This window comes from Platichthys flesus, chromosome 7 (assembly GCF_949316205.1).
Source record: "Platichthys flesus chromosome 7, fPlaFle2.1, whole genome shotgun sequence".
Taxonomy (NCBI): domain Eukaryota; kingdom Metazoa; phylum Chordata; class Actinopteri; order Pleuronectiformes; family Pleuronectidae; genus Platichthys; species Platichthys flesus.
The window spans coordinates 12,001,635-12,026,619 of NC_084951.1; the positions used below are offsets into that span (position 1 = coordinate 12,001,635).

General features: G+C 40.3%; 3 protein-coding genes across 4 annotated transcripts; 2 read left to right on the forward strand and 1 right to left on the reverse strand.

Annotated features, from left to right (window-relative positions):
- The first annotated feature begins 747 nt into the window (after positions 1-747).
- On the forward strand, positions 748-14,463 carry wrap73 (WD repeat containing, antisense to TP73). Its single transcript, XM_062391994.1, has 13 exons — positions 748-886; positions 1,449-1,536; positions 1,700-1,852; positions 2,863-2,979; positions 8,725-8,797; positions 9,813-9,916; positions 10,142-10,228; positions 11,030-11,164; positions 11,957-12,034; positions 12,117-12,219; positions 12,315-12,440; positions 12,529-12,720; positions 13,239-14,463. Exons 2-13 carry the CDS (start codon positions 1,468-1,470, stop codon positions 13,349-13,351), a joined length of 1,350 nt encoding a protein of 449 aa, XP_062247978.1. The 5' UTR covers positions 748-886; positions 1,449-1,467; the 3' UTR covers positions 13,352-14,463.
- A 103-nt stretch (positions 14,464-14,566) lies between these two features.
- On the reverse strand, positions 14,567-18,727 carry tprg1l (tumor protein p63 regulated 1-like). Its single transcript, XM_062391995.1, has 6 exons — positions 18,258-18,727; positions 17,992-18,083; positions 17,398-17,448; positions 17,154-17,279; positions 16,273-16,426; positions 14,567-15,676 (listed from the first exon to the last, which is right to left on the reverse strand). Exons 1-6 carry the CDS (start codon positions 18,483-18,485, stop codon positions 15,482-15,484), a joined length of 846 nt encoding a protein of 281 aa, XP_062247979.1. The 5' UTR covers positions 18,486-18,727; the 3' UTR covers positions 14,567-15,481.
- A 957-nt stretch (positions 18,728-19,684) lies between these two features.
- LOC133957008 (complement C1q-like protein 2) lies at positions 19,685-22,296 on the forward strand. 2 transcript variants are annotated; one of them, XM_062392399.1, is made up of 6 exons: positions 19,685-20,059; positions 20,511-20,582; positions 20,852-20,902; positions 21,119-21,202; positions 21,296-21,424; positions 21,537-22,296. In XM_062392399.1, the coding sequence occupies exons 1-6, from the start codon at positions 19,819-19,821 to the stop codon at positions 21,818-21,820; spliced, it is 861 nt and encodes a 286-aa protein (XP_062248383.1). In that variant the 5' UTR covers positions 19,685-19,818; the 3' UTR covers positions 21,821-22,296. The 2 variants fall into 2 exon arrangements, with proteins under 2 accessions (XP_062248383.1, XP_062248384.1); XM_062392400.1 differs by lacking the exons at positions 20,511-20,582; positions 20,852-20,902 and having other exon boundaries at positions 19,686-20,059.
- Positions 22,297-24,985: the final 2,689 nt, after the last annotated feature.

Genomic DNA, 24,985 nt, shown 5'->3' on the forward strand with positions numbered 1-24,985 from the left:
TCGCCACCATCAGTCATTTAGGAACAAATCAACGTACCTGAAGGTTATAACGACTCCAATCCAAATGCACAGGAATTATGTTGCGCCGAGCACCTGCTTGTTTATCATAGAACGTGCCAAGAGAGTGACCCTCCATAAAAAAATAAAAAAGATAAAACAAAAAACAGCAACAACAAAAAAAAGAATCGACCCTATTCAGAGTGTGATATCAGTGGTTGGAGGTGATTGACTTTTCAGAGAAGCAGGATGAAGTGCGAGAAAAGCGCAGCAGCAGCGGAGGGAAGCTGGGAGCTCTGCGGAGGAGGAGGAGGTGAAGCTGGGAGGCGGCAGCGCGGTTTGTACGCACACAAGCGGGAAACACTGAGATAATGGTGGGGGGTATGACAAGTAATAAATCATGCCCTGTAGCCTACACCGACATCAAGTTTATATTTATAAAACACAAGCCTCTTTCTAGAGTCTGTACTGCAGTGCTATGTAAGAATAACAGATGATCAAGTTAGGATTGTGGGGAAAAAAATGGAAAAAAAAATAATCAGAAAATGGCAGAATTTTAAGCTTATACGCCTGAAAGTAGCTGTTGAAAACATGTTTCTATTTGGGTCAATGTCAATAGCACACTCAGACGTCTACACGAGCAGAAAAAGGAGAGAGAACATAATAATGAACTGCATTTCCCAGAAGGCCCAGCGAAGCAGACAGACGCTGATTGGACAGCGGTGGTTTGTCGTCATCTCCTCAAACAAACAAACTAGCAACAGTTGGAGGGAGCAACAGAGGGACGCTGCGCTGGAGACATGTGGAGAAAAGTACTGTTATAAAGTCTTACTGGGCAGTTTGCGTCCGAGCACTGGTCGACCCAGTTAAACCAGAGCTGAGACCGGAGGTGAGACTTACCACTGTTTGTGAATAATAACGTGATGGTTGGCTAGCGTGAATGACAGGATGCTAGCAGCGCATTAGCGTTCAGTGACAGGTAACAGCTAACATCACCGTTAGCATCTTATCTATCTGTCTGTCGACTGGGTTGAAGTTATCTCTAGTAAGAGAATAACATGTCGATGAAGTCGTGATTAGGACTCGTTCTATTTGTCGCGTTGCTTAATTCGAACTGTTTATTTTAAGTGTGTTAGCTAAGTTAACATAACTAGTTAGCGACTAGTATCTCTCGCTGCTGAGTTTGTTTTAAAATGGGATGAATCCAGTGTTACTCCGGTCATGACTTCCCATTCATTACAACTCCTCTTGCATTAGAGGAGAGCTGCGTGTCTGATGTGGCGCTCACTGTGTGCAGAGGGTTTATTTGCTGAGCTTATAGCGCCACCACGTGTCAATATTCGTGCACTGCTGACTCCTCAGTTTGAAATGCTCTTCTCTCATCAATTCGATTGTTTGAATAAACTCACTGAGGCTTTGATTTAAGAATCCATATAAATTTCCTTGTGCAGGGACAGCTGTGATCACAAGATGAATTTCTCGGAGGTCTTCAAGCAAACCAACCAACTTTGTAAAGTTTCCCCAGATGGGAAATATTTGGTAAGTGGTTGTTGTTGTTGAAGATGTTTAAAACATACACATTTTCTAGTGTGTGCATTAAACTCTCATCTAAGGTATTTAAGTAATTATAACCCAGAAAGACACACAGCAGAAATGAAAGTCTTGTTTTTTCTGACGTGTGTGTTTGGTTGAACACCTACAGGCTACCTGTGTGCAGTACAGACTGGTGGTGCGAGATGTGAGCACCCTGCAGATCCTGCAGCTCTACACCTGCCTGGACCAGATATCCCACATGGACTGGTCTTCGGACTCTCTCTTTATTCTCTGTGCCATGTACAAGAGAGGACTGGTACAGGTACGTTAAAGTGGGCAATTATGTGAGTAACTCAACTCACAACTGATAGATTGATGTATTCATCTGATAAATTGGTTGTTTTTTTAATGAAAGAAAATGTCATATTTTTGCGATTCATATGTACGGCTATCGGTTAAGTACTTTGCTGGACAAATTTAAGGGATATGCAAATCTATCGAAGCTCCAGCAGCTTGGGGCAGTCACTCACCAACAATGTTTGTGAATTTGATAAAAATATCAACTAAGAGGTTAATCACGGGCTAAAATGATTTGGCACATCCTTAGAATACTGTATTTTGAATACAGCATTGCCTATGCTAAGTATTTATGCTGCTTTCTAGTGTGTTCAAAATGAGACAACATAAACATGTTAAGTGGTTTTAAAACAAATGATAAATCAAAATAATCATCCTTGAACTTGGTTTGTACATTTTGATAAATTAGTAAAGAGAATAAATTGACCGTGAATTACATTGTTTTGTTTTGATTACATTGATAAACTTCTAAGTACAGCATACAGACACAGAGTTTTGTCTGATAAACACAAAACCTTGCTGAAATAGGCAGATAAGATTTACACCAAAATCATAGCACCGCACAACTAAGAGGTCTCTAATTGTCAACATCCTGTTTTTGACAATATTGAGGAATTAGTTAAAATGCAAAAAAAAATCTTCATCAAAAAATGTTATGTATACTTTGATATAATGTAGCCACTTCGAACATGCCCTGTTGCAGTTAGTAAAACTCACATTTTGTGCTGTTTTATGATTTACTTTTAATTTGGTTTAACAGTAAACATTAATTTTCATATTTTGTGTATCGCAGTAAAAGTATCTTACCTTTGAAGGGGTATCCAGCGCCAGTCCTTCATGGTTGGTGATGGTCAAGTGTTTCTCACTGATGGAAATTGGTTTTAGGGAGGTACAGGATGTGTGCGAGGGATGTAATCAGTAGTGGCTGATCCCAGTATTTCTGTCTTTCCCTCTCCTCTCTTTCTTGCTCTTCAGGTATGGTCTCTTGAACAGCCGGACTGGCACTGCAAGATTGATGAGGGCTCAATAGGTTTAGTCTCCTCGCGCTGGAGTCCTGACGGACGTCACATTCTCAACACCACTGAGTTCCATGTAAGTGTGAAGTTGCTGTTTGCATGCATCTATGCACACAGAAGTGTGTTGATGCATATGCTTGTCTGGTTTCAACTGTTGCTGGCCTACAAGTGAGGGGGACCTGAAAATAGCCAGACACCAGAGCTTTTCTTAACTGCCACTACACCCCCCACCTGCTACATGTATCCAGCCGGATTTCATAGCTCCCTTCCTGTTAGCGTCCTGTCATACATGGGTCTCTAGTACCTCTGGACATGGTTATATGCTGTATGTTGCCTTCCGATGTAGGTTTGGCATGTTCTTTGACATCAAGTCTGTTAAATGATGTTCTAACACGAATAGACCAAAAGTTTCAAAATTGATCAGCCAGCCTGAGGCAAATTGTACCATAAATCCACTGCCACTGAATCAATTGGTGTTATCTTTCTACTTCTGAGTCAATACAGTGATAACAGGTTGCACGTTGGAAGCAACTCAATTATGAAAATCAGCTTATTTCTGAGTTGTGGTTTTTTCACACAAGGGAATAGAACTCTGTATAAAGCAGTTTGATCAATATAAGTGCCAAATTAAAGTCAAGAGAATCTGAGGGTTTACAAAAGTCAGCAAAATTATGCATTAAGTTCCATTCTAGTCCACACGATTTCTTATTTATAATCACTCTACAGAATGCGGCAATGAAGCTGCGACTGTCTGGCCATGTGGTGTATGATGGGGCACCGTGGTCGGTAAAGACTGTAATGCAGAACCTGACTCCAGGAATCATTTGACAGGTGTTGTGGTCTAGAGGGGGGGGGAGCAGGGAGTGCAAGTGTCTGTGGCATGTCTGCTTTGTGTCTGTCTGCATCTTCCAAAAAGAAAACAGAAAAGAATAGTGTTGTAAAAGATGGATGCTTCTCTCCCCGAGAAATATGGCATCTGCTTACAACTTTATTGCTGAGGGCTTAAAATGAGGTGTGGTCCGACGTATTGTTGACACATTACTATCTTGAAGCAGTGGAAAGCAATTGCATGACTGACAAACGAAAACTGCTCTGGTGTTTCGTGGCGTAGTATTTTACTCATTATTAGGACACGTCTTAAAGAAAGCTAATCAGAAATATGTTACAATGTAGGCAGGTACACAGTGCAAGTACACTCTGCTTGTTACACTCTCGGATAGTCTGCTGATGTACTTGGCATTCAGGCACTAGCAGATCCATAAGGTAAAAGTTCACCTCGTGTTTAGAGAGAATGAGAAATGGCACCCTGAGTGGTTTCTTTTTTATTATGTGTCTGCCCAAAACACATCCATGATTAATAGTATAAAGCTATGCACCTGAAATGATTAGTCGTTTACCAAAGAAATAAACAAATCATATTATCATGTATAGTTTCTTAAAAAATTACAATAATTTCTTTGTTCCCTCTTCTCAGTTGTGTGCATTTAGTTATTGTGTTTAACTTTTTTAGGGTAAAGTTGAGTTTCGGAGTCTTGCATAGACAAAGTAGGCAGACTGATTGACCTCTGGCTTTAAAAAAAGAGAAATGAAGAAGAATCAATAAGGAAAATTACGTTTTCTCCTTTTGAGATATCTGCTTGTTATTGTAAAACTTGAACTCACACAGAGGTGAAGGTTTCTTGAGTTAACTAATCCTTCACCCTGGAAAAGGGCTGCTTCACTTAACCTCAAACAAATGTAACCTTGACGTCAGACTGGGAAGGGTGGGTGAATTCTCTCCAAGCAAGACACTCCAAATTGGTATTTATTGTCAAGTGCTTTACGAACACCAGGCAGACCAGACAAGTCCTGTCAATATAGGTATTTAAATGCCTGGTACTTCCTAGTCACATGGCAGTGAGGGAGCCCTTCGGATGAGAGGTGCAACTTCATCAAGAACTTTGTATAGCACTTGAAAATGCCATGACATGGATGACTGAGAATCTTGAAAGACACGACTACAAAATAGCTTGTCATAATCTGATTAACCAGTTAGGACGTATCCTAATATCCTCTCATCTTTACTTACTCACTGCCTTTATCACCTGAATAGATATGAGGCCAAAGTCCTGCTTACTGTTGCTTTCTGTTGAGCATCCTTATGTAGTTGAAGTTGCAATTGCCAATTTAACAGAGGGACCAGGCTACCACATTGCCAAGGGGCCCACTGAACTTACCTTCACCCTGGCCCAAGATTTCATTAAGGCTGTGCCAGACGGGTGTTCGTGTCAGGCTTAGATTTCAGCCTGACTCATAAACAGTCTGCTATATTAACTTGTTTATGGACAGCTGCCTGTGGTGTGGATCGTGCCTCTGTCTGTGTGTCCGTTTGGGTGTTTGTCTCTCTGTATATCAGTTAATCTGCTTAGTTGGCTATGTATATTTGTGTGTATGTGTGTTTGTGTCTCACAGTGTTTGCTTAAACAGTAGGAGAATAACTAAGTGTTCTGGTCACAGGGGCTTCATAGGCAGCCCTACAAAGAATACAGGTGAGCACTGCTATCCCAGGCAGCTAGAAATGCTCTTTAGCCAATCTTTAAGGTCTGTCAGGTAGAACTATGTGGTTTATGGAAGAGGACATGTTTAAAAGAAACAGCAGTTTTAAAGTTTAGCACGGCGCCAGGTCACAGATTTAATAGAAAGTCACATTGCTGAAACCTAGCCTATGTATTGTGAGACTTCATGCAAGTTGTCACCCATTTGAATTCCTATCGTTTATCTTAGGACCTCACAAAATGTCACTAGCACATCCATGTTAATCCACCTTTACCAGCTGAGGGGTGATAAACCTAGGGTGGAAAAAATCCAGCCAAGGACATCATTGAGCTTGACCTCTCTAATGGTTTTTACATTGTTGGGGTCGGATTAGCAATAGCATTCTTGGCCAGTACCGCTGGAGCCTTGCTAACATGTAGCATTGTTGGCAACAGTGCTACTGGACTAGACTACAAATGTAGGCAGCTGCTGCACTGAATCATGGGACAATACCTTAGCCATACCTATGTGTGGGCTGCGAGAAGCTCCAGTTCCTTGGTAGAATCATGAGGCTGTAACAAGAGAAATAAGCTATATTGGTTTGAGATGGCTTCATATGTGGAATGCCTACAGTCTAATCCTCTGCTGACAGATAGGACTATATGGTATCAAATACACTCACCCATTCTCTCGCACTCGCCTAGGCGTGCAACAAGAATGGCTGATAGATGGTTTTATTCCAGGTTGCTGTCAGTGACTTAAGTTGGTAATTTATAGTAGTCATCATGTTGCCCAAAGGCCGTCTTGTTGTGAATGTGGGAATTCTGTGGTGTTCTTGTTAATAATACTTTCAAATGTATACAAAATGCATGTGCTGCAAGAAATTAGCCACACTTGTGTCATTGTAGTTTATTTTTACAATTATATTCTCAAGGGCCTTTAAACAGCCATTTTATGAAACAATAATTTGCAAAAAAAAGATTTGAAGAAATCTGAGGCAGCATCTCTTCATGATGAATTTTTGTGTTTGATACTGAAAGGATTTCCAATGCTAGTCTGCAATTACACATAGTACTAAATCATTTGCATTTATGCTAACCCAGGCACAGTCGTGAATTTTTCCAAGTCTGATGGATAAACAGCAGCTGTTTGCCCTTTCACATCGACCTTAGTCCGTAGCCCTGATCCACTTGCTGCTGCTCACCTTTGGTGAGGATACTTCATCTAAAGTATAGCTTTACCAAGTTGGGATCTTGTTGCATTCAACCCCACACAGAGAAGCATTTCCCACCTATTTTCTTCATGGTACTCTCCCTCCACCCCGTTTAAAGTTACACTGACTTTCGGGGCTTTATCTCCCCACATCCACCACGTGGTGGGTTCAAGGCATCTAAGAAGTGCTAGTGTGTTTGTGTTTGAGCTGTGTTGACATGGGTTGCCATGGCACCAGTCTGCGGGGATATCCATGAAGAGTGCAGTGATTTGTTATCACAGGGCTTACACAGCTGGATGTCGCGACCAAACAGGAGGGTTGACACTGCAGCTCGGTTACGTGTCAGACATGGCCCAGTTCAAATGTCTGTCTGGACACTGTGATGGAAGCCTTGTCACTTCAATAGTTTTAGCTTTGCACCATCTCATATATAAAATATTGGGTCAAGCCAAAACATTTATTGCCCCAAATAATCTTTTGAAGAATTATTAATTATTGTTATTTATTTATCTTCAGGGTTCCCTCCAAAGTGAGATGGTTCTAAGAATTGCAAAGTAGTATAAGATTCTTAGAAGATTTAATTGTGCAAGAATACTGAGCACCTTTTATTTGGAGGTGAAATGTCAGCACAAAAATTGAATGTGGGAGTGCAGTATTGTGCCCTATTGTGCATGCATGTCTCCAAACAATAAAAGCAAATATACCTTTTTTATTAAACCCTTGATTTGTGATTTATGTTGATTTGATATTTTATTTGCATGACAAATACATATAAACATTGCAGAAGGATGCAGAAAGCCCAGTGGCTGTAATTAAAGCCTCTAATTTATTAATTCAACAGTGTCTCAAAGATTGTCACATGCTCCTTGTATCTTGAAGTGCAAGAAGCTGAAATTCATACTATTTGGGTTAAAGTATGCAAATGCTGCTGGCTGAGGGCCACCTGCTTTTGTTGACATCAGTCTTGCTGAAGCAAGACTGGTAGGTATTTGAGTGACTGCAGTCAAAACTGAACATTAACACGTGTGGTCTCTTTGTTATCCCGGCTTGTTGCCAGATAGTTATTCTCTGGCAATGCTGCCCATCTGTGGGAATGCACGCAATCTTCTGGCTACAAGACTTACTGTTAATTTGTCACACTTGTCGCAAACATGTCTAATATTACATCGTGGCCACTTAATGGATGGGCCCTATTTTCCCACTTGCTGCTTTGGCCCTGTTTATTTAATATATCCTCAAGTTCTAATTGAATCGTCCTAATCGCTTTTGATCCTCTTCAGTGACTGCACCACTTAACATATATGTGGTCATTTCCTATGTTTAGTGCAACACTCCACTCACGGTCCGACAGCACTACCCATCTAATTATGGATGAGCTCCATGTCAGTGTCCCATATCCCTCACAGAGATTTATCACAGACCTAATCAAAGACATAAAGACACTGTCGGCAGACATTAAAGGGCATGGTGGACCACGCTAATTTGGACTGTAATCTGGATTTACCCAACTGATAGACGAGCCTATGGGTGAAGAGGAGCACTTAGAGGCCTCATTAGTCTAGTGGTCTGGTTGACTGAGCTTTTAATAATACGCATATATTAGATCACAGCCTCAGATATGCTGTGATCTAATATATGCATATAATGACTGGCTGACTTGTTGTTAAATAGATATCATATAAACTCTCCGATGGCAGTAGAGAGAAGGTCTGGTCCTAATTGTGTGGCTTGTAAAACATCTTTACTTCAAAACCCAATCTCTAATGGGATGCTCAGAGTCAGTCTGATGTAGAATGACTCATATTCATGTCTAATCTTCTGACGTTACAGTCTCTAATAGAGAGCACCAATAAACAACAACTTTCTACTTAAAATCTTCACATTTAGCACTTTTTCTTAAATTATCTAATTGTAATTGTTGTATGTACTATGCACATGTTGCCAATTTACACTGGCAACAATACTCCCAGTCATTTATAACCGTATCAGTCTCAAACATTTTGTATATCTCAGTCAGTAGCTTTTGATTGGATTTATGAATTTCCTTATGTGCTGTCTGACGTTATTGTGTTCTTGCTTATCATACTTTTACAGCTGAGAGTCACCGTCTGGTCCCTGTGCACTAAAGCTGTGTCTTACATCAAGTATCCCAAAGCATGTCAGAAGGGTGAGTAGGAGAGTTTTATTGTTTAATTTATTTCTTCATGGCTTATGAGTGTATCCGTGTTACCAGGAGTACCTGAGGACAGCGCCAGCGGTATGAGTGCCTCAGCACGCCCCGTGAATCACATGCCGTTCTTTATCTTGTGGCATGACCCTGGGCATGTGGCCAGACCATGGTCCTCTCTGCTGACAGCTGTGCCTCTCTTCAGTAAATGGGGCATGCTCTTCATAACAGGCCTGTCAGCAACTAGGGGAAGAATGATTGTCTAGGACTCTCCCCATTTTTCCACATGCAATACTATGCCCCTCTGCAACCCACATATTCTCACAGCCGTTATATAGATAATATGACCGTGATAGTTACATACCACCGACCTGATGGTGCCAAAGTTTTAGATTATTATGTTGGAGGAAATACTCAGGAAAACCACAAGGTTACATTTTCAATTATCAGAATTTGTTTTTCACCTAACCCTAACCTAAAACATGGTGTTTTGATCAAATGCAAAAAAAAATTCCAGTGTTTTTTTTTCTCTGCCTTTCTGCTGCTGGGGCTTCAATATATGAGTAAAACCCTGACTGGTATAGATTATTTGGGGTGGCAGATTCCAATACCCTTATACTAATACTATATGGTATAATGCTTATATATTGTCTTTTGTATAGGCTTCATATTTTACATTTAACTTAAAACTTTATTATAAATAACCATATATAAAAAGAAAATACAAATACAACCAAATGTATAGAATTGTTTATAACATACATCTTGAATCATCTGCCAAGCAATACATTAAGTTTGACTCTACTATTTAATGTGATCATTGCTCGATACCTGTGTTAGAAGGTCTTCACTACACTACCATGTCCATTGATTTGAACCCAGTTCAGTATGTCTAGTTTGAGTTTAGTTTTTTTTTTAACTATATTTTTCAGTTCAGATTCATTTACATTGTAAGACCTTTTCTTACTTTTGATTACATGCCAGATCTGGTTCATCCATCATCTTTCATTCACAGGTATAGATTTTAGTAAAGATGGCTTCTATTTGGCCCTGGCTGAACGCCGTGACTGCAAAGACTATGTCAGTGTTTTTGTGTGTGATGACTGGCATTTACTCAGGGTGAGTACGACATTAGGATTTCACTTGAGTTTAACACCCATTTATATATGTACTGCAATCGCTGAAGAAACCTAAAAAATGGATGTAAAAAGTTTCACTGCCACTGGTACTCCAAATACAGTATTTATTCTTTAAAGTTGTTGTCAAACAAAGATGGCAAGTAAACATCTATCATAATTTTGATAGAGTTATGTTGTAAATTAATTCAATTGAACTATGTTCCAGCATTTTGAGACTGAGACGCAGGACCTCGCAGGGTTGGAGTGGTCTCCCAATGGCTGTGTGCTGGCAGTTTGGGACAGCTGTCTGGAGGTGAGGTAGCTGCTTTACAGACTTAATATTCAACCATAGAGTGATGTACTTAAACAGCTATGTTGAGCAGAAACCTTTTCTTTCACTCGATTAGATCACCCTGTTAACTGTTAGTTTAAAAAACGACTTCTAACGGAGGCCACTGTTCTGCACTTAGAGAGAGACGCTATGTAACTGTGCAGACAAGGGCCTTCATTAAAGGAGACCACCTCATTGTCAATAGTATGACCTTTGAGGCCTGTTTTACATATAACATTTGCTGTCATCATATTTACATGATAAGTTCACAAGTAAGGTGTCCTTGCTTACAGATAGATGTAAGATTAGACTTTGTTGATGCCCAGAGGGGAAATTCACCTCAGCAGAATAACAATGTGAAGAGGACAGTATATTCTAAAGCTTAACACACCAAGCATTCTGAATCTGAGATTTATGATTTATCATAAAAGGATCCCAGTAAAACAAATGCTGCTGAGCAGATAGATTCCTTTCAGATATTATGAATATACATATATATCCATCTATGTTGATTTTATTAACCAGTCTGCACAAATTGTCTGTCTCCCATCTAACCAAGCCTGGATACATAACTTTCCATTTTAGGAAATAACCTTTTTTGATTGCTTCCTCTGAAAGCTGGAGTCTAAAGGAAATATCTTTTTTGTTTTATTGTGTTATTGAAGGAATCAATAATTATTTGGAAACATCCTTATTGCCAAAGTGCAGTAGTTATTTGAATCCAGTAGTTGCAGCAACAGAATGAAAGAACTTATGTTTGGTGTGTTTGTCTCCTCTCCGTAGTACAAAGTGCTGCTGTATTCTCTGGATGGCCGATTGCTGTCTCAGTATAGCGCCTATGAGTGGTCGTTGGGCATCAAGTCAGTGACCTGGAGCCCCAGCAGCCAGTTCCTGGCCATTGGCAGCTATGATGAAAAAGTACGGAAAAACTCTTATCTTAAGAATATTTATGATCATCACAGTAAAGCTTGACACAACACATGTTAAAAGTATTATTGTAAAGCCAAAAGCTTATAGGAAAACTACCAATTAAGCATTTAGCTTTTCTAACACTGACCTTGTTCAGACCTGGTATTATGATGAGTTATCCCATCACAAGTGGTCACCACCAGGTACAAGTGTTGATGCACTCAGATCTGATCATTCAGGACACATTGGTAGGTGGTCTGGGACACGTGTGGCTACATTCTTTTTGCTGTGTGAATTCAAATGAGTCCGATGGATCATCTACTCAGCTGACATTTTCTAAACTGCTTAGGTGTCCCAGTGAATCAAACGCATAACACACATACACACTCATCAACATGAACACATTTGTGCACTTGAACTGAATAAAAACATCACAATTTGTTCTTTGAGACTGGTGATAACATGTGTGTATTTGAGTATGGAGGAGGGAGGTTAGATCCAATCTCAAGTGTTCACACATTTAGGACATGTTTTAATACCAGGTGTGAACAAACAAAGTATTTCACTTGTGATCAACACTCACTCTAAATTGATGTCACTTGAAGCTCTTAGTCAAATACACAAAATACCTTCATGAAAGGTCTTCGTTCATATTATTTAGTGCTCTACAAGAGCTGTAAACAAAGTTTTATGTGTGGAATTGGTAGAGTACTCCTTTAAGTAACCGATTAATTTATTAAAACTAAAGAGCTAGATCATTTGTTGTGTGCATTTATCAATATCATTACAAAATCATTTCAGGTGCGTATCCTCAATCACATCACATGGAAGAAGATCACACAGTTTGACCACCCTGTAACCATCAACAGTACTAAAGCTGTGAGTATTTCTTTCTGTCATTCATCATGATGTACATTGAAGGCATTAGAGTTCGATTATTTACTGTTTGTTGTTTTTCTAGGTTGTGTATAAGGAAGTGCAGAAAACGCCAGCTGCTGGAAGTGATGACCTGTCGATACACAACATCACAATTGGCAACACCCTATTTAACACCCAGAGCAAATGTATGTCTGCGTCTCCAATTTTTTTTTAGAGAAGGTGACATCAAGTAACCAACTTTGGTGAAAGACAAACTAAAATCCATTTGTTGCTCTTCCAGATGAGATCTGTCCACTGCCAGTCCAAATTCCTGTGGTCAAACCAGACCCAGACCGAGCCAACCCCAAGATTGGAGTCTCTTCCTTGGCATTCAGCTCAGACAGTCGATATCTAGCTACCAAAAATGGTAAGAATACGCCGCTGTTCGGTTTGACCGTTACACTCTTGGCAGCTCGATAGGCAAAGAGTGGTTGAATTTGCTTCTCTGTTTGTAGATAATATGGCAAGCGTTGTCTGGGTGTGGGACATGCAGAGGATGAGCCTGGAGGCCGTGTTGGAGCAGACATCAGCCGTGCGCTGCTTCCAGTGGGACCCTCGACGCCCCCGACTGGCACTGTGTACAGCCAACACCAAACTCTATCTCTGGTCACCATCAGGCTGTGTTTCTGTCCAAGTCCCCACTGAAGGTAACATGCCCTGTCACTGATAACAGAAACTGTAAAGCAGCTCGAAGACACAGCTGCATTATATTGTTCTTAGATGTAGTAGAGGGCCAGTGAACCATAAGGACCTTTCCACCAGAGGTCACTGTTTCAGTTGTTAAGACTCATACACATTAAAATCCTGTCATATGATATTAGACTGATCCCAGTGAATTGCTGGCCATTGTTTTCAGTATTATTCTCCAATCTCCAATTATTTCCTCCTGTTATTTATACACAGTGATACAATTAGAGCCATATCCATCTTGCAGGGCACCCTGTGTATACAGGTCTATCTATATAGATAGATATAAATATATATATATATATATATTTATTTGTTTAATGAAGGTGATTGTGGACTATTGCCTGGTTGGGCTAGAGCTGCTTTAATTTCAATAAAACCTTTAAAAACTATAAAAACTGGCTGTTCTATGCCTGTACAATTAACTGGTTGTGTAGGTGTGTTGTCATCACTGTTGCCTCTCTATCTCTCCCACCAGGTGGTTTCCAGGTCCATTCCCTGAGCTGGCACTGCAGTGGAGACTCTCTGATCCTAATAGGAAAGGAGCAGCTGTGTTTGTGCTTCATGGACACTGACGAGGAAGACAAGTAAAACAGAGGGATAAAGAATGACTGACTGAATCGCAGTTCAGACTTATGTTGCCACAAGCACTTGTCCGGGGATGTGTTATGGGGATGACCAAAAGACTGGTAAAAACACTCCTCCTCTAAATCCTACTTTCCCTATTTTGAACTGTACCAGCTCAACAAGCTTTTAAGGCTCTCGGTGCAGGTTACTGAGATGTTCCTTTTCTTGTTGAGTTGAAGATATTTTGGATACTTTTTTTAAATAGATACATTTGTACTGAAGCACTAGTTCCAGCCACTGTGAGAAGATATATGTTTATAATGTTAAATAGCTTTCTCTATACTTTTAGTTTGACCTATTTTGGATGAAAGTCTTAACTATTTTCAATAAATTTGTCATAAGCAATAAACCTTAAAGTGAGATAATAAAATGTTGTGCATCATAACCTGTCTGTGTTCTGTGCCACATAATAGTGCACATCACGCAGATGTAAAAACAATAGACTTCAAACTGATAACACCTCACAAGACAGTTTACAACACACACAGTCCCCAATGCTTTTTTTTTTATGACATTTTGGTATGTTTTATCTGCTGGGAGGATCAGAGACATGAGACAGGTTTTTCAATGCGTCATTTTAAATTAGTTCTTTATGACATGAGTTACATAATCTTTAATCCGCAAATATGGCATCATTACTGGTATAATGTAATTGTTGTTACCCGCGACAACCAAACTGAAAGGCCAGCAAGAACTCCACATATTTATGACAATAAGTTAATCCCTCTCAAAATCCCTGAACAAATTTCTTCAGAACTTGCTATTAAATACTAACCGCTCATGTGTTAACGTTAACATAACTTCACATAAATAAAATCTTATGAGTATATACACATTTCATTTTGGATTTACTTTAAAAAAAAAACATCTATCATGCAAACTCAACGTGCAAGAAACATGCACAAGTTAAGACCAGTGAAAGGCATTTCGGGACACAATAGATCATTGTTGGGCATGAAAATATGGTTTGTTACCTTTGGTAGCACAAAGATGTACAATAGGGTGCAGCTTAAGAAACGAATCACCTAAATTCTATTAACAAGAATCACAGCGTGTATTAAAGTAACTGATGCAAAGCTCTATTTGCATGTCATTCATTTTGTGCAGACGTCGATGCTTCTGAATGCTTAACACGAATGCATGTTGAAGAACCATGAAGGCAGCATACAAACACAAAGACATGGTTTACAAGTTCATTTTGCATAAAACATTTGGAACATACTAGACAATTTAGCTAGTGCAGCTCATCAAGTGGTACAGCAGCTCCCTAGTCACAGCAAAAGACAATTTAGGCAAATGTAACGTGATGTAAAGACACTCGCACTGATCAATTCAAGAGAGGAAGGTAATTCATCATTTCTATGTTTCATGAATACTTAAAAGTGTAGCTTGGAGCTCTTCAGTGTAGAAGTGCGGATCTTTGAGCAGTTTCCATATATGTAACATTTATTACAGTAATCATGTGACGAGACCATTAAATGCAATCCATCAGAAGAACGCTACGCTATGACCATATGATCGGAATAATACAGTCCTCCAGAATAACACCATAGCAAATGTGGAAGATATTCTCGGCTGATGTTTCACTTTGAATGGTCTCTTCTTTGTGTTTTTCTTTTGTCTTTTTTAACAAAGCTAACCTTTAACCCTGACGTCAGTCCTCTTATACCTAAATCTGACCATCATAATAAGACGGTCTGTCAGTGAGTGGTTACACAAGGAGCATGAGTCAGCATGAAGCTCAATCTAGAACAAGAACCAAGTTGATAAATTGTCTCCTCTTTCCAACTCATCTCCCTCAATCTCACTGCTGATGTTGGATGTGTGAGCAGCTCCCTGATAGAAAGGAACTGTAGCGACCAAAAACAAACAAGTAGACAGTCCATGCAGTGCTGCACATCATTTACCTACATTAGGCTGACCTCTTGTCTGTGACACCGACATAAGGAAGTGTGGAAATCTCATGGGCTCAACTTACAAACACTGATTGTTGCTCTTTACACTGTAGCGGAGCGACAGCTTCTCTCAGACAGTGCAGTGTAACACAGACACATGGGTTGGAACTTTTGTTGTAATTCGGAGAAGTTGCGGCTTTTAGAAGCCGATCTTGCCTCGGGTCATGGAGTAACCCAACTTGGCCTCATTGTTGATGAAGGACATAATGCCTAGATAAGTCTCAATGAGCAGGGGTCTTTCCAGGATAAGCACGCCGTTAGCCCGACCAGGGATGGGGTGCTCCTTATGGGCTTTCTTCACTGCCTGTACTAGCTGGGTCCTGAAATTATCCAACTTTGCATGAAAGAAGAAAAACAACATGAGCCATATCATAAAACTTGCATCAAATACGTTTAAATTAACAAAAAATGTCTGCATAAATCTAAGAAGCTTAGAATGAAAGCAACATCTCCTGGTTTTGTTTTGAATAATGGATGTGATTGAGACAACCATGTGAAGCTGTTTACTACATAAAGCAATAAAGAGAACATTTAGTCATACCCCTAGTAAACAGCCCCAGGTGCAGATGTTGCCATGACAATACGTAAGAAAAAACAAGCAGCTTTGGAAATAGCTGTTCATAAACAAAGTCAGGACTTCTCTCAAGGCATGAGTTTCATCTGTGACACTGCAATCAGTCCATTGTTTCAGTTGGACTGTGACTGCTAGAGCTGGGTTGGCCGCTCTCTGTGCCTGAATGAACTGCGGCACCAGTGGTCAACATTGTTTGTCTCGTAAAATAAGGCCAACACAAAAAATTAGCTTGTCACCTTTTGAGCTTTGAATTCTCAAATAATGAAATCAAATAATGCATTGGATTAACACCTCGAAGTGCATTTTTGGTCTTAGTAGTAGTTGTAGTAGTAGTAGTAGTAGTTAAGGGATCATACCTGGCACAGAGAGGCAACCTTCTCGTCAGCATGGGACATGGGGTGGTCCGTGAAGGTGGAGTAGGGCATGTCTGTGGACCAGGGGTTCCAGCGGTTTAAGAACGAGGCCCGGGGACGTTTGTCCCACTGCACGCGAATCCCATAACCCTCTCTCCTGTAAAAACAAAACAAAAACAGCAGTGTTGGAGTGGTGTGACGAACAATTGAATCAGCCGGCTACAAGGCAAACAATGCACCTTGCTGTGGATTCAAACTTTTTGTTTTTAATCTCCTCAAGTTATTTACTTTACACTTTTACCTTTGAGGAGGCTAAGTTTTCACCCATGTCCATTTTTATAGTTTTATGTAACCAAGAATGTGCAACAACTGTTGGATAGTTTATCATTATGCTTGGTGAAAGGATGCGGTATGGGTCCCATAACATTTTTGGTGCAGATTCTCCTCAGGGTGTGCATCTAAGAATCCTTATTACTTTCCTTAACGTTGCCATACATTTCCACTGATTTGCCAAGGAATAGTTCATGGATCTTGCTGAAAAAAATAAGTTACATTTAGGAAAGTGAATTATGTAAATGTGTTTTCTCTGGTGCTGATCGATTGGGCCTTGGCTGAGGTATGCGTTCTAAGGAGTGCCATTGCATTTTTTACATTTCTATGAGTGAAACATAAAATGATTTTCAATCATCTTTCACTTTGCAATATGTACAACATTAACATTACCAACAACACCAAACATGGACTGCTTACAACAACTTTAACACAATCAAAGCTGCTAAATTTCACTGATAATACATTGCCCCTTGCATGGCTGGAGTCCAACTCTTGACATGAATATAGTTAATACCAATTTCATTTTGGCAGACTTGAATGTGTAGTCTTACTTGTTCAGGGATTTGGGTGGAAATTCAAATTCTCCCACTGAGAGGGTGTCTACAGCGTTGAGAGAGATCCTGACGACCTGCTGACACAACAGGTTGATGAAGTCGTACTTGCACACCAGCAGCGACCTGCACGCACAGACAAAAGATGACAAATTGAGGAAACAGCTGTCAAATGTCCTACGCAATGTGGTTTCATCTCTTCAATTATTGACTCAGCGAAATACACAACTTTGTTAAAACTCACCTGTCAGTTATCAGCACAAGTCTCTCCTTCTCATTGTTCCAGTGGTCGACTCTGTCCCCCAGAAAACAGTTGACAGTTTAGCTCAATATAGTCAAACACAACTTTATGGTCAATTCTGTCATATGTACAGGACATAGATGGGATTGAACAGTTGTTTCTCTTTGATCCCTGGTGTAAACATAAGTAGACAGAAAATATTTGTACGCATAATAGGTACAACATAGTACACATGTAGTATTACAGGTATAAGTCACACGGTGGATGGGATGAGAGTAGTGCAAACTGAAGTAGTGCAAAAATGGATTGAGAGAGTGCAGAAAAATAACGCAATTTAAGTCCACAGGATGTAGTAATATATAATATAAAATCTTGCTTTAGTGATTTTAACATTACTGAGTGGCACAATAATTTAACAGTTATTTATATCATAACAACCTCAAGATGAGGAGGAAAACTGTAATAAATCAGTTAGTAAATGTCCTGCTGAGGTGTCTGAAAGTATATGTAGATATTTTACAATAAACCCTGCAGCACTCCCAGTAGTTCTTATTACAGATGCCTGATGTTTCAGTCGCATGCTGCCGGGACACTTACTCTGCCAGCAGCCACACACTGAGCACCTCTCCATCCTCAGAGGGCAGAGCCACGGTCCTGATGTCGCTCACAGCCTGCTCGATGGTACCTGGCTGAGATCAGCATCACATAACAGCATCATAACACTGAGGACTGTGGTGTCCATAGATTCACGCTGGATTGATTTACATGTGGGCTGAATCGCAAGCACCTCGAGAAGAATTAGGTGTCTCACATGTACATCTGTAAAAATACGTGGGCCTCGGGGAGCCCATGGAGCAACTCACCCTGAACACGAAGTAGTCCTTCACCTTCGCCTGCACTGTGGGGTTGTGCACGATGAAAGGTGTCAGCGTCTGCAGCGGGGGGCAGCAGGCCACGGAGGCTCCGTGGCCCAGGCTCCGGTCGGCCTCCGGCGGCGTGAAGGCGACCTCCACCCCATCCTCGGTCTCCGCGGGGTGGAGGATGGCAGCGCCGGGACTCTCCGGCTCCATCGAGTCGTTGAGCTGCAGCATGGCGGTGCAGCAAGTGGCTGTTCGAGGAGGAGCTTCCCGACGAGGTGTTAGATCAGAAAATGTCCATCCCTGGATGCAGACTCGCCCATTGCGCACCAATGTTTTGATTGTGAGGGCTACGAGGAAGTGGAGCCCCTTGCTTCACTTCCCCTCTTTAATTTCCTTCCTCTTAAAGAGACATCACGTCTTTAAACCCAGAAATCTGGCGTCTCTTGGTGGTTGAAGGCGAATTTCACAAATATCTGAGCAATGATTATTAGATCATCTCCAAGCAGGTGTTAGTTTGCATCCTAATAAATAATTTTCTTATCGTTATTGGCCTATTTGTTTGCATTGGCTCTAATGTACTGTAAGTTTGAATTATGATGCTAATGCACACTTTATACACAGTCTATGTGCACAACAGATATTTGTTCACCGATTGAAACCTCTACTGAGAGTTTGCTTGTAATCTAAATTCCAGCATCTGGTAGATAACGTCCTTGAAGACGCTGATCATTTCCCATGAGGTGATAGAAATGAACTAAAGTACTAAACTGCAGGAAAACTATTTATTCAAACCTTAAAGCCCTGACGGCCTGCAGAGCAAATTTTATTAAAGGTCCAGTGTGTACGATTTAAGTGAAAGGGATCCATTGGCAGAAATTGAATATAAAATTATCCTAGTGATGTTTTCACTAGTGTGTTTCATCTAAATTGTACAACTTGTTTTCTTTACCCTAGAATGGGCCCTGTATATAGAAATATGATATATATACACCGGGTGCTTGTCCTATCTATGGAGGACACCATGCAGACTGGACAATCTTAACACCTTTTGGGTCTTTATGACAACTGAAAGCTACCAAAGGTTCTCTATCACGTTTGGAAGGGAAGGGTGAGGTGAGGGGTGTTCAACTGCAACATTCAACTTCACCACTAGATTTCCCTAAATTCTATATTGAACATTTTAATAGTGTTTACGATATTTTTAAATGTCTGTGGAGGCATCATATATGAACTTTGAATAATCTGCATTGTAGTAAAAACTGTATTTACAGTTATACTTAAGTTACACAGTGAGATATCTTAGGCCCTTACAACTTTGAAAATGTGCCCCAATAGAATTTTAATTAACTTTGTATTCAAAGAATTTTGGCCTCTACATCCCACACAGGTAAATTATTACCATTTATTTGCTGTGTTTATAAGTAAGAAGTATAAGCCTAGCTATAACCTTCACGTGTTCCTGATAAACGACTCCTGGCAATGATTGATCAGGATGAGACATTACTTAAGGATGGGATTAGTACAGATGCTTCAAAGCTGAACTGGACACTCTGCCAGTCTGAGGATGGAGGTGACAATGTTTTTTCCATTGTTGTTGCTGATCTGCTCTCACTCAACAGCTCAGCCTCAACCAGAGTCTGACAATGAAATTATTCCTCTTGGAGATAACCAGACGAGGCAACCTGCAAACGTCTCTCTGCCCCAACCCACCTGCCCACAGGACATCCATGCCGTGCTGAGAGAGATGAGCGGCTTGTTGGCTGAGCAGAGGGTTGAGCTGAGGCACCTACAGCGAGAGAATGACGGTCAGTGGGTCGGGAGGCAATGAGAGGATTGATGGTGTTGTTACAAACAAAACCAGCACCATCCATTTAAACCTATATTTTCCATTGATTTTTTTTTTCTTCAGATGAATGCACCATTGTTTTTCATTCTTTAAAATACTTTACAGTCAAAAAGAAACAAACTGTGTATTTTAACTTCGCCTGTAACAGTGGGGGAAAAACAGCAACCATGTTCAATTATGCTGAAACATATTTCAGCGACCATCTGCCAGAATACTTTCTGAAGTTGGCAAAATGGAATACTTCAACACAGCACGTGCTTATTACAGTAGTCCATGACATGACTTATTACATCTAGTCATCCAAAAAAACGTAGGAGAGTTTACCGTAACTTGTAAATGAAGATTTTTTACATCATTTGCATGACAAACATGTGGCAGGACTCTCATCAATAAATTTGTTTTCTTTTAAGTACAAGCAGCAAAGCTGAGGAAACTGGAGCAATTGCAGAGGGAGCAGGAGAAATTGAACCAACAGGTCAAAGGTACATGTATATATATATACAGTCATAGAAACAATATGTTTATTTTTACTTCTCCTGTAACAATGGGGGAAAAAACGGCATCCATGTTCTATTATGCTGAAACATATTTCAGCGACCATCTACCAGAATACTTTCTGAAGTTAGCTAAATGGAATACTTCAATGCCTTTGATGCCTTTGCTTTAACGAGCGCATGCTTATTACAGTAGTCGGACATTTGCTGGACAAACATGTGGCAGGACTCTCATCAATAAATTTCATTTTTTTTAGCACAAGCTGCAAAGCTGAGGGAGCTGGAGAAATCGAACCAACAGGTCAAAGGTACATGTATATATATCATTTTACTAAAGCATGTTATTCAGTTTCTCAGTTGGACAGTATGGTGTTAAAAAGTTTAAATATTTTAATTCAACATGTTTGAAGTTTGTAGTTGCCAAAGAAAACTTTTGGAGAAAAGAAAGTTATGATTAAATACTATGTGAAATACTTTGTTTTTGTTTTTTCTCATTGCCTGTTTTTGGATGAATTACTTTTCAGAACAGGCAGGAGAACTGACGGCCATTAAAGCAAGGACAAACCTGACTGAAAACCAGGTGGAGGCTCTGAGGAGAGAAACGGAAGGTTTGTGAATTTAGATACTTGTTCTAATAGCCACCACACTTCTTCTGTATAACATCAGCTGCACTCTAAAATTATCACTTGTCTGTTTTTCAGGCAAACGCGTGGCCTTCACCGCCGCTCTGTCTTCAAGTGAAACAACTATTGGCCCATTTAATACACAGACTAATCTGGTCTTCACACAAGTCATTACAAATATTGGAAATGCCTACAACACGGACACAGGTACTCAAATTCACAAACTTTTACATTTATTTTCATTCTTGGAAATGTTGACTTTGACCTGTTACAGCAGACAATTCTCTTCTTACTAAAGCTGATAAACAAATGTCCACAGGTTTTTTCATTGCACCGGTGAAAGGAGTCTACCACTTTGAGCTCTACATATGTGCATATGGAGACCCTTCATATGGTTCAGCTGTTTGGTTGGTCAGAAATGGACACAATATTTGTATTGCATATGAGCGTCAGCCATCCTATTTTGGGAAGTCTGCTAATGGCGCCACACTGCTGTTAGAGGTCGGAGATGTTGTGTTTTTGCGTCTGGATGCTAACTCAGAGGTGTATGACAATGAACATCACCAGAGCACATTCAGTGGTCATCTGCTTTTCACCATGTGAGGGAAAAAGTCCTGTTTCTTCAGCTGTATGTTACTGTAATATTACAAAATATGATAAGTATATGTAATTATATGTAATTATTACTAAATCCTATATTTCAAAATATCCATTTGAATAAAAGTATATAGTGATATTAGGGGACATTTCTTTAACATGTGATTAATTAAGTTTTAAAAACTTTAATTGGTAGAAAATCAAATAAACCCTTCACAGCTGTTGGGTGTAATAAATGCCATGTTGTTTATTAGATGTTGTTGTTGTATTAACCTCATGGCAACTCACTATTGTGTCTTGTTTTCATGTGTTTGTGGTTTAAATGTTTCTTAGATGGATGTGAACAGTGAATAATCAGTTTTCCAGAGAACAAGGAGTTAAAAAGATGATTTGGTCCGATAGAAGGTCCAAGAACAAACTGTATTTGCTTTCCTATAATGTTAAATATAGAAACCCTCACATGTAATGAACTAGAACTAGACTTTGCCTGATAAAAAATGTCAATGATTAATATACAGACCACTTGTCTTTTTTATCGATTCATTGTCCTCTTTGTTTACCGCTTGACTCCAGCTCATGAATACACAGTGGAGTCCTCATGTAAAAAGCACACAGGTTTTATTACATATCAATTTCATGTATAAATTCTTCATAGCATTGGAAAGATTACATTTGGTATACATCGCTATTCTACAGAATTATGATCAGTCATATCTTTTCAATGAAATTTCTCTAAAGTATATCTTCAATAATCACGAGCATCAAAAGATCTTCAATTTCAGAATTGTTCAATATTATTCTACAATCCTTTATTGTTTTTCATTATGTCTTCTCCCACAAGTCTTTACTTCCGTCTTTCAGAGCCGCCCGCCCCAGACGTCTGTAAGACCGTTCGGGAACTTGACGTCAAACCTACTAAACCTAACCACATGTACAATAAGTGCATCTAAGGATTTATTTTTTCTCTCCTTTTTTTTTCTCATTTTTTAATTCGATACACATTTCACAAATGGACATCATTATGACCGCTAAACACGTCATGCACAATATCATTTTTTTTAGTTTGTTTTCAATAAACATAACAGGGGAGATATACAACTCAGATCCAAACAAAACAAGCACCATCCATTTAAACACATATTTTTCATTGGTTTTTTTTTAATCAGACGAATGCACAATTGTTTTTCATTCTTTAAAATACTATTCAGTCAAATAGAAACAATATGTATATTTTTACTTATCCTGTAACAGTGGGGGAAAAAACAGCAACCATGTTCTATAATGCTGAAACATATTTCAGAGACCATCTGCCAGAATACTTTCTGAAGTTGGAAAAATGGAATTCTTCAATTAGATGCCTTTGCTTCACACAGCACGTGCTTATTACAGTAGTCCATGACATGAATTACTACATCTAGTCAACCAATAAAAATGTAGTAACCCAAGTCTTTACATTTTATAACCACATGTTGGAAAACATTATGTGTTTTCCATGAATGAGATCTCATTCAGCAGAATTATAAAAAGACTCCTGTCTATAGGAAAATGAGATGATGCAGCAGTCCTAGCATCACACTGCCACCTGCTGTCGTGAAGAAAAATTACAGTGCGTCCGTTAAATATTTGTTTTTTTCTTTCTCTTCATGTTGAGCACAAGTGGCTCGTCTACTGAAAGTGGAACTAGTCAGAGAGTTGATCTGTGTTCTGAGCTCTAGAGACGTACGCCTTAATCAATGAATGGCTTGGACCCACGTGATTTAAGTGCTAGTTTGACAATACAGCATCAGGCCAAGTTCTCAAAGTCCCAGTAAATGCAGGATGGGGCAAAGGCAACAATCAACAACAACACTCCCCCCCACCTGGCCCTGCCTCCTGCAGCTATCTACATTTATCTACAGTAAGTGACCCATGACCTCCCCGGCACAGGGCCTCTTTTTTTGTAAGATCTCAGAAAGTACAGGGAATATACTCATGATCGAGCGTTTGGGTTTTCCCCGTTCAGACTCAACCAGTTTGTATTTCATGTGTTGGAGGGGCTGACAGTATAAATCTAATACTATCTGTGGCTTGGTCTATTCTCTCTGTTTTTGGGGGTTTCACGAGATCTCCTCTGCCTTCTTGCATGACCAGATGTTCATGCAGATGTGACTGTGGGTGACTTCATGTATTATAGGACATTGTAGGAGTCGAGGGAATCACGGAGTCCGGTGATCTTCTTGTTTTGTGCGCCTCTCGGGTGCGTTTATTTTGACCAGCAATTCACTCACAGAGAACTCCCGGGCGCCACCAAAACATCCGCTTTTAACCACACCCAGTGCACCTGTTACCTTGGTAACCCCACAGCTCCCTACCAGGTATGTAAGTGTGCAAACCACATTAGTGTAAACTGTCTTTGGTGAATTCTGCATCATCACCTGTCCCCTACATACGTCCCCCCAGAATTCACACCCAAAGTTAATACGCGGGAGCTCGAATCACCCGACCTGCACGGCTCCTTAAAACGTAATCCGGGGAGGTAGTCAGGGGTTTAACTGGAGGAACACGAAAGGCTGTACGTTGGCCCGGGGGGTGCGCAGGAGGGCGCCCCCGCCGTGGAGGCTTAGCTACCTCAGTAGGTTGAGTTAGATCCAAGTGGGCAGGTTTCAACCGGTCCACCGATACATGTTCTGGTTTACCGCCAATGTCCACGATAAATGTTTTGGGGCCAGCCTCAATGACCCGAAATGGCCCGTCATAGGGAAGTTGAAATGGCGCGATGAGCATCATGACGAATGAACACATATCCTGCCGAATGAAGTTTGACAGGGATATGAGAACGAGGGATGCTGTGTTGTGATGTGGGAACTGGTGCGAAAACCTTGGCATTGTCCAGGAGCGTAGCTCGTTGTTGTGCTGCTGACCAAGAAACTGTAGTGTCAGGGACAAAATCCCCCGGGACTCTCAATGGCTGGCCATAAACCAACTCGGCAGATGAAGCTTGTAGGTCTTCCTTGGGGGCGAAAGTCAACGGCTTGTGGTCCACGTACGCTGTGAAACTTCGGCCCTCTAGCAGGAAACGAAAGTGTCGGATGGCAAGATAGAGGGCTAGCAGCTCCCTATCGAAGGTACTGTAAATCTGCTCATTTGGGCGCAGTTGTCTGTTGAAAAAGGCGAGCGGCTGTCAGGCCCCCT

Bases quoted from the DNA above. Each gene is read 5' to 3' on its own strand.
- wrap73 (XM_062391994.1), top strand. From the start codon at position 1,468: ATGAATTTCTCGGAGGTCTTCAAGCAAACCAACCAACTTTGTAAAGTT. The intron at 1,853-2,862 runs GTACGTTAAAGT...CTTGCTCTTCAG, and splicing joins ACAAGAGAGGACTGGTACAG to GTATGGTCTCTTGAACAGCC. The intron at 2,980-8,724 runs GTAAGTGTGAAG...ATACTTTTACAG, and splicing joins TCAACACCACTGAGTTCCAT to CTGAGAGTCACCGTCTGGTC.
- tprg1l (XM_062391995.1), bottom strand. From the start codon at position 18,485: ATGCTGCAGCTCAACGACTCGATGGAGCCGGAGAGTCCCGGCGCTGCC. The intron at 18,084-18,257 runs GTGAGTTGCTCC...TGCTGATCTCAG, and splicing joins AGGACTACTTCGTGTTCAGG to CCAGGTACCATCGAGCAGGC. The intron at 17,449-17,991 runs GTAAGTGTCCCG...TCTGGGGGACAG, and splicing joins AGTGTGTGGCTGCTGGCAGA to AGTCGACCACTGGAACAATG.
- LOC133957008 (XM_062392399.1), top strand. From the start codon at position 19,819: ATGGAGGTGACAATGTTTTTTCCATTGTTGTTGCTGATCTGCTCTCAC. The intron at 20,583-20,851 runs GTACATGTATAT...CATTTTTTTTAG, and splicing joins ATTGAACCAACAGGTCAAAG to CACAAGCTGCAAAGCTGAGG. The intron at 20,903-21,118 runs GTACATGTATAT...ATTACTTTTCAG, and splicing joins ATCGAACCAACAGGTCAAAG to AACAGGCAGGAGAACTGACG.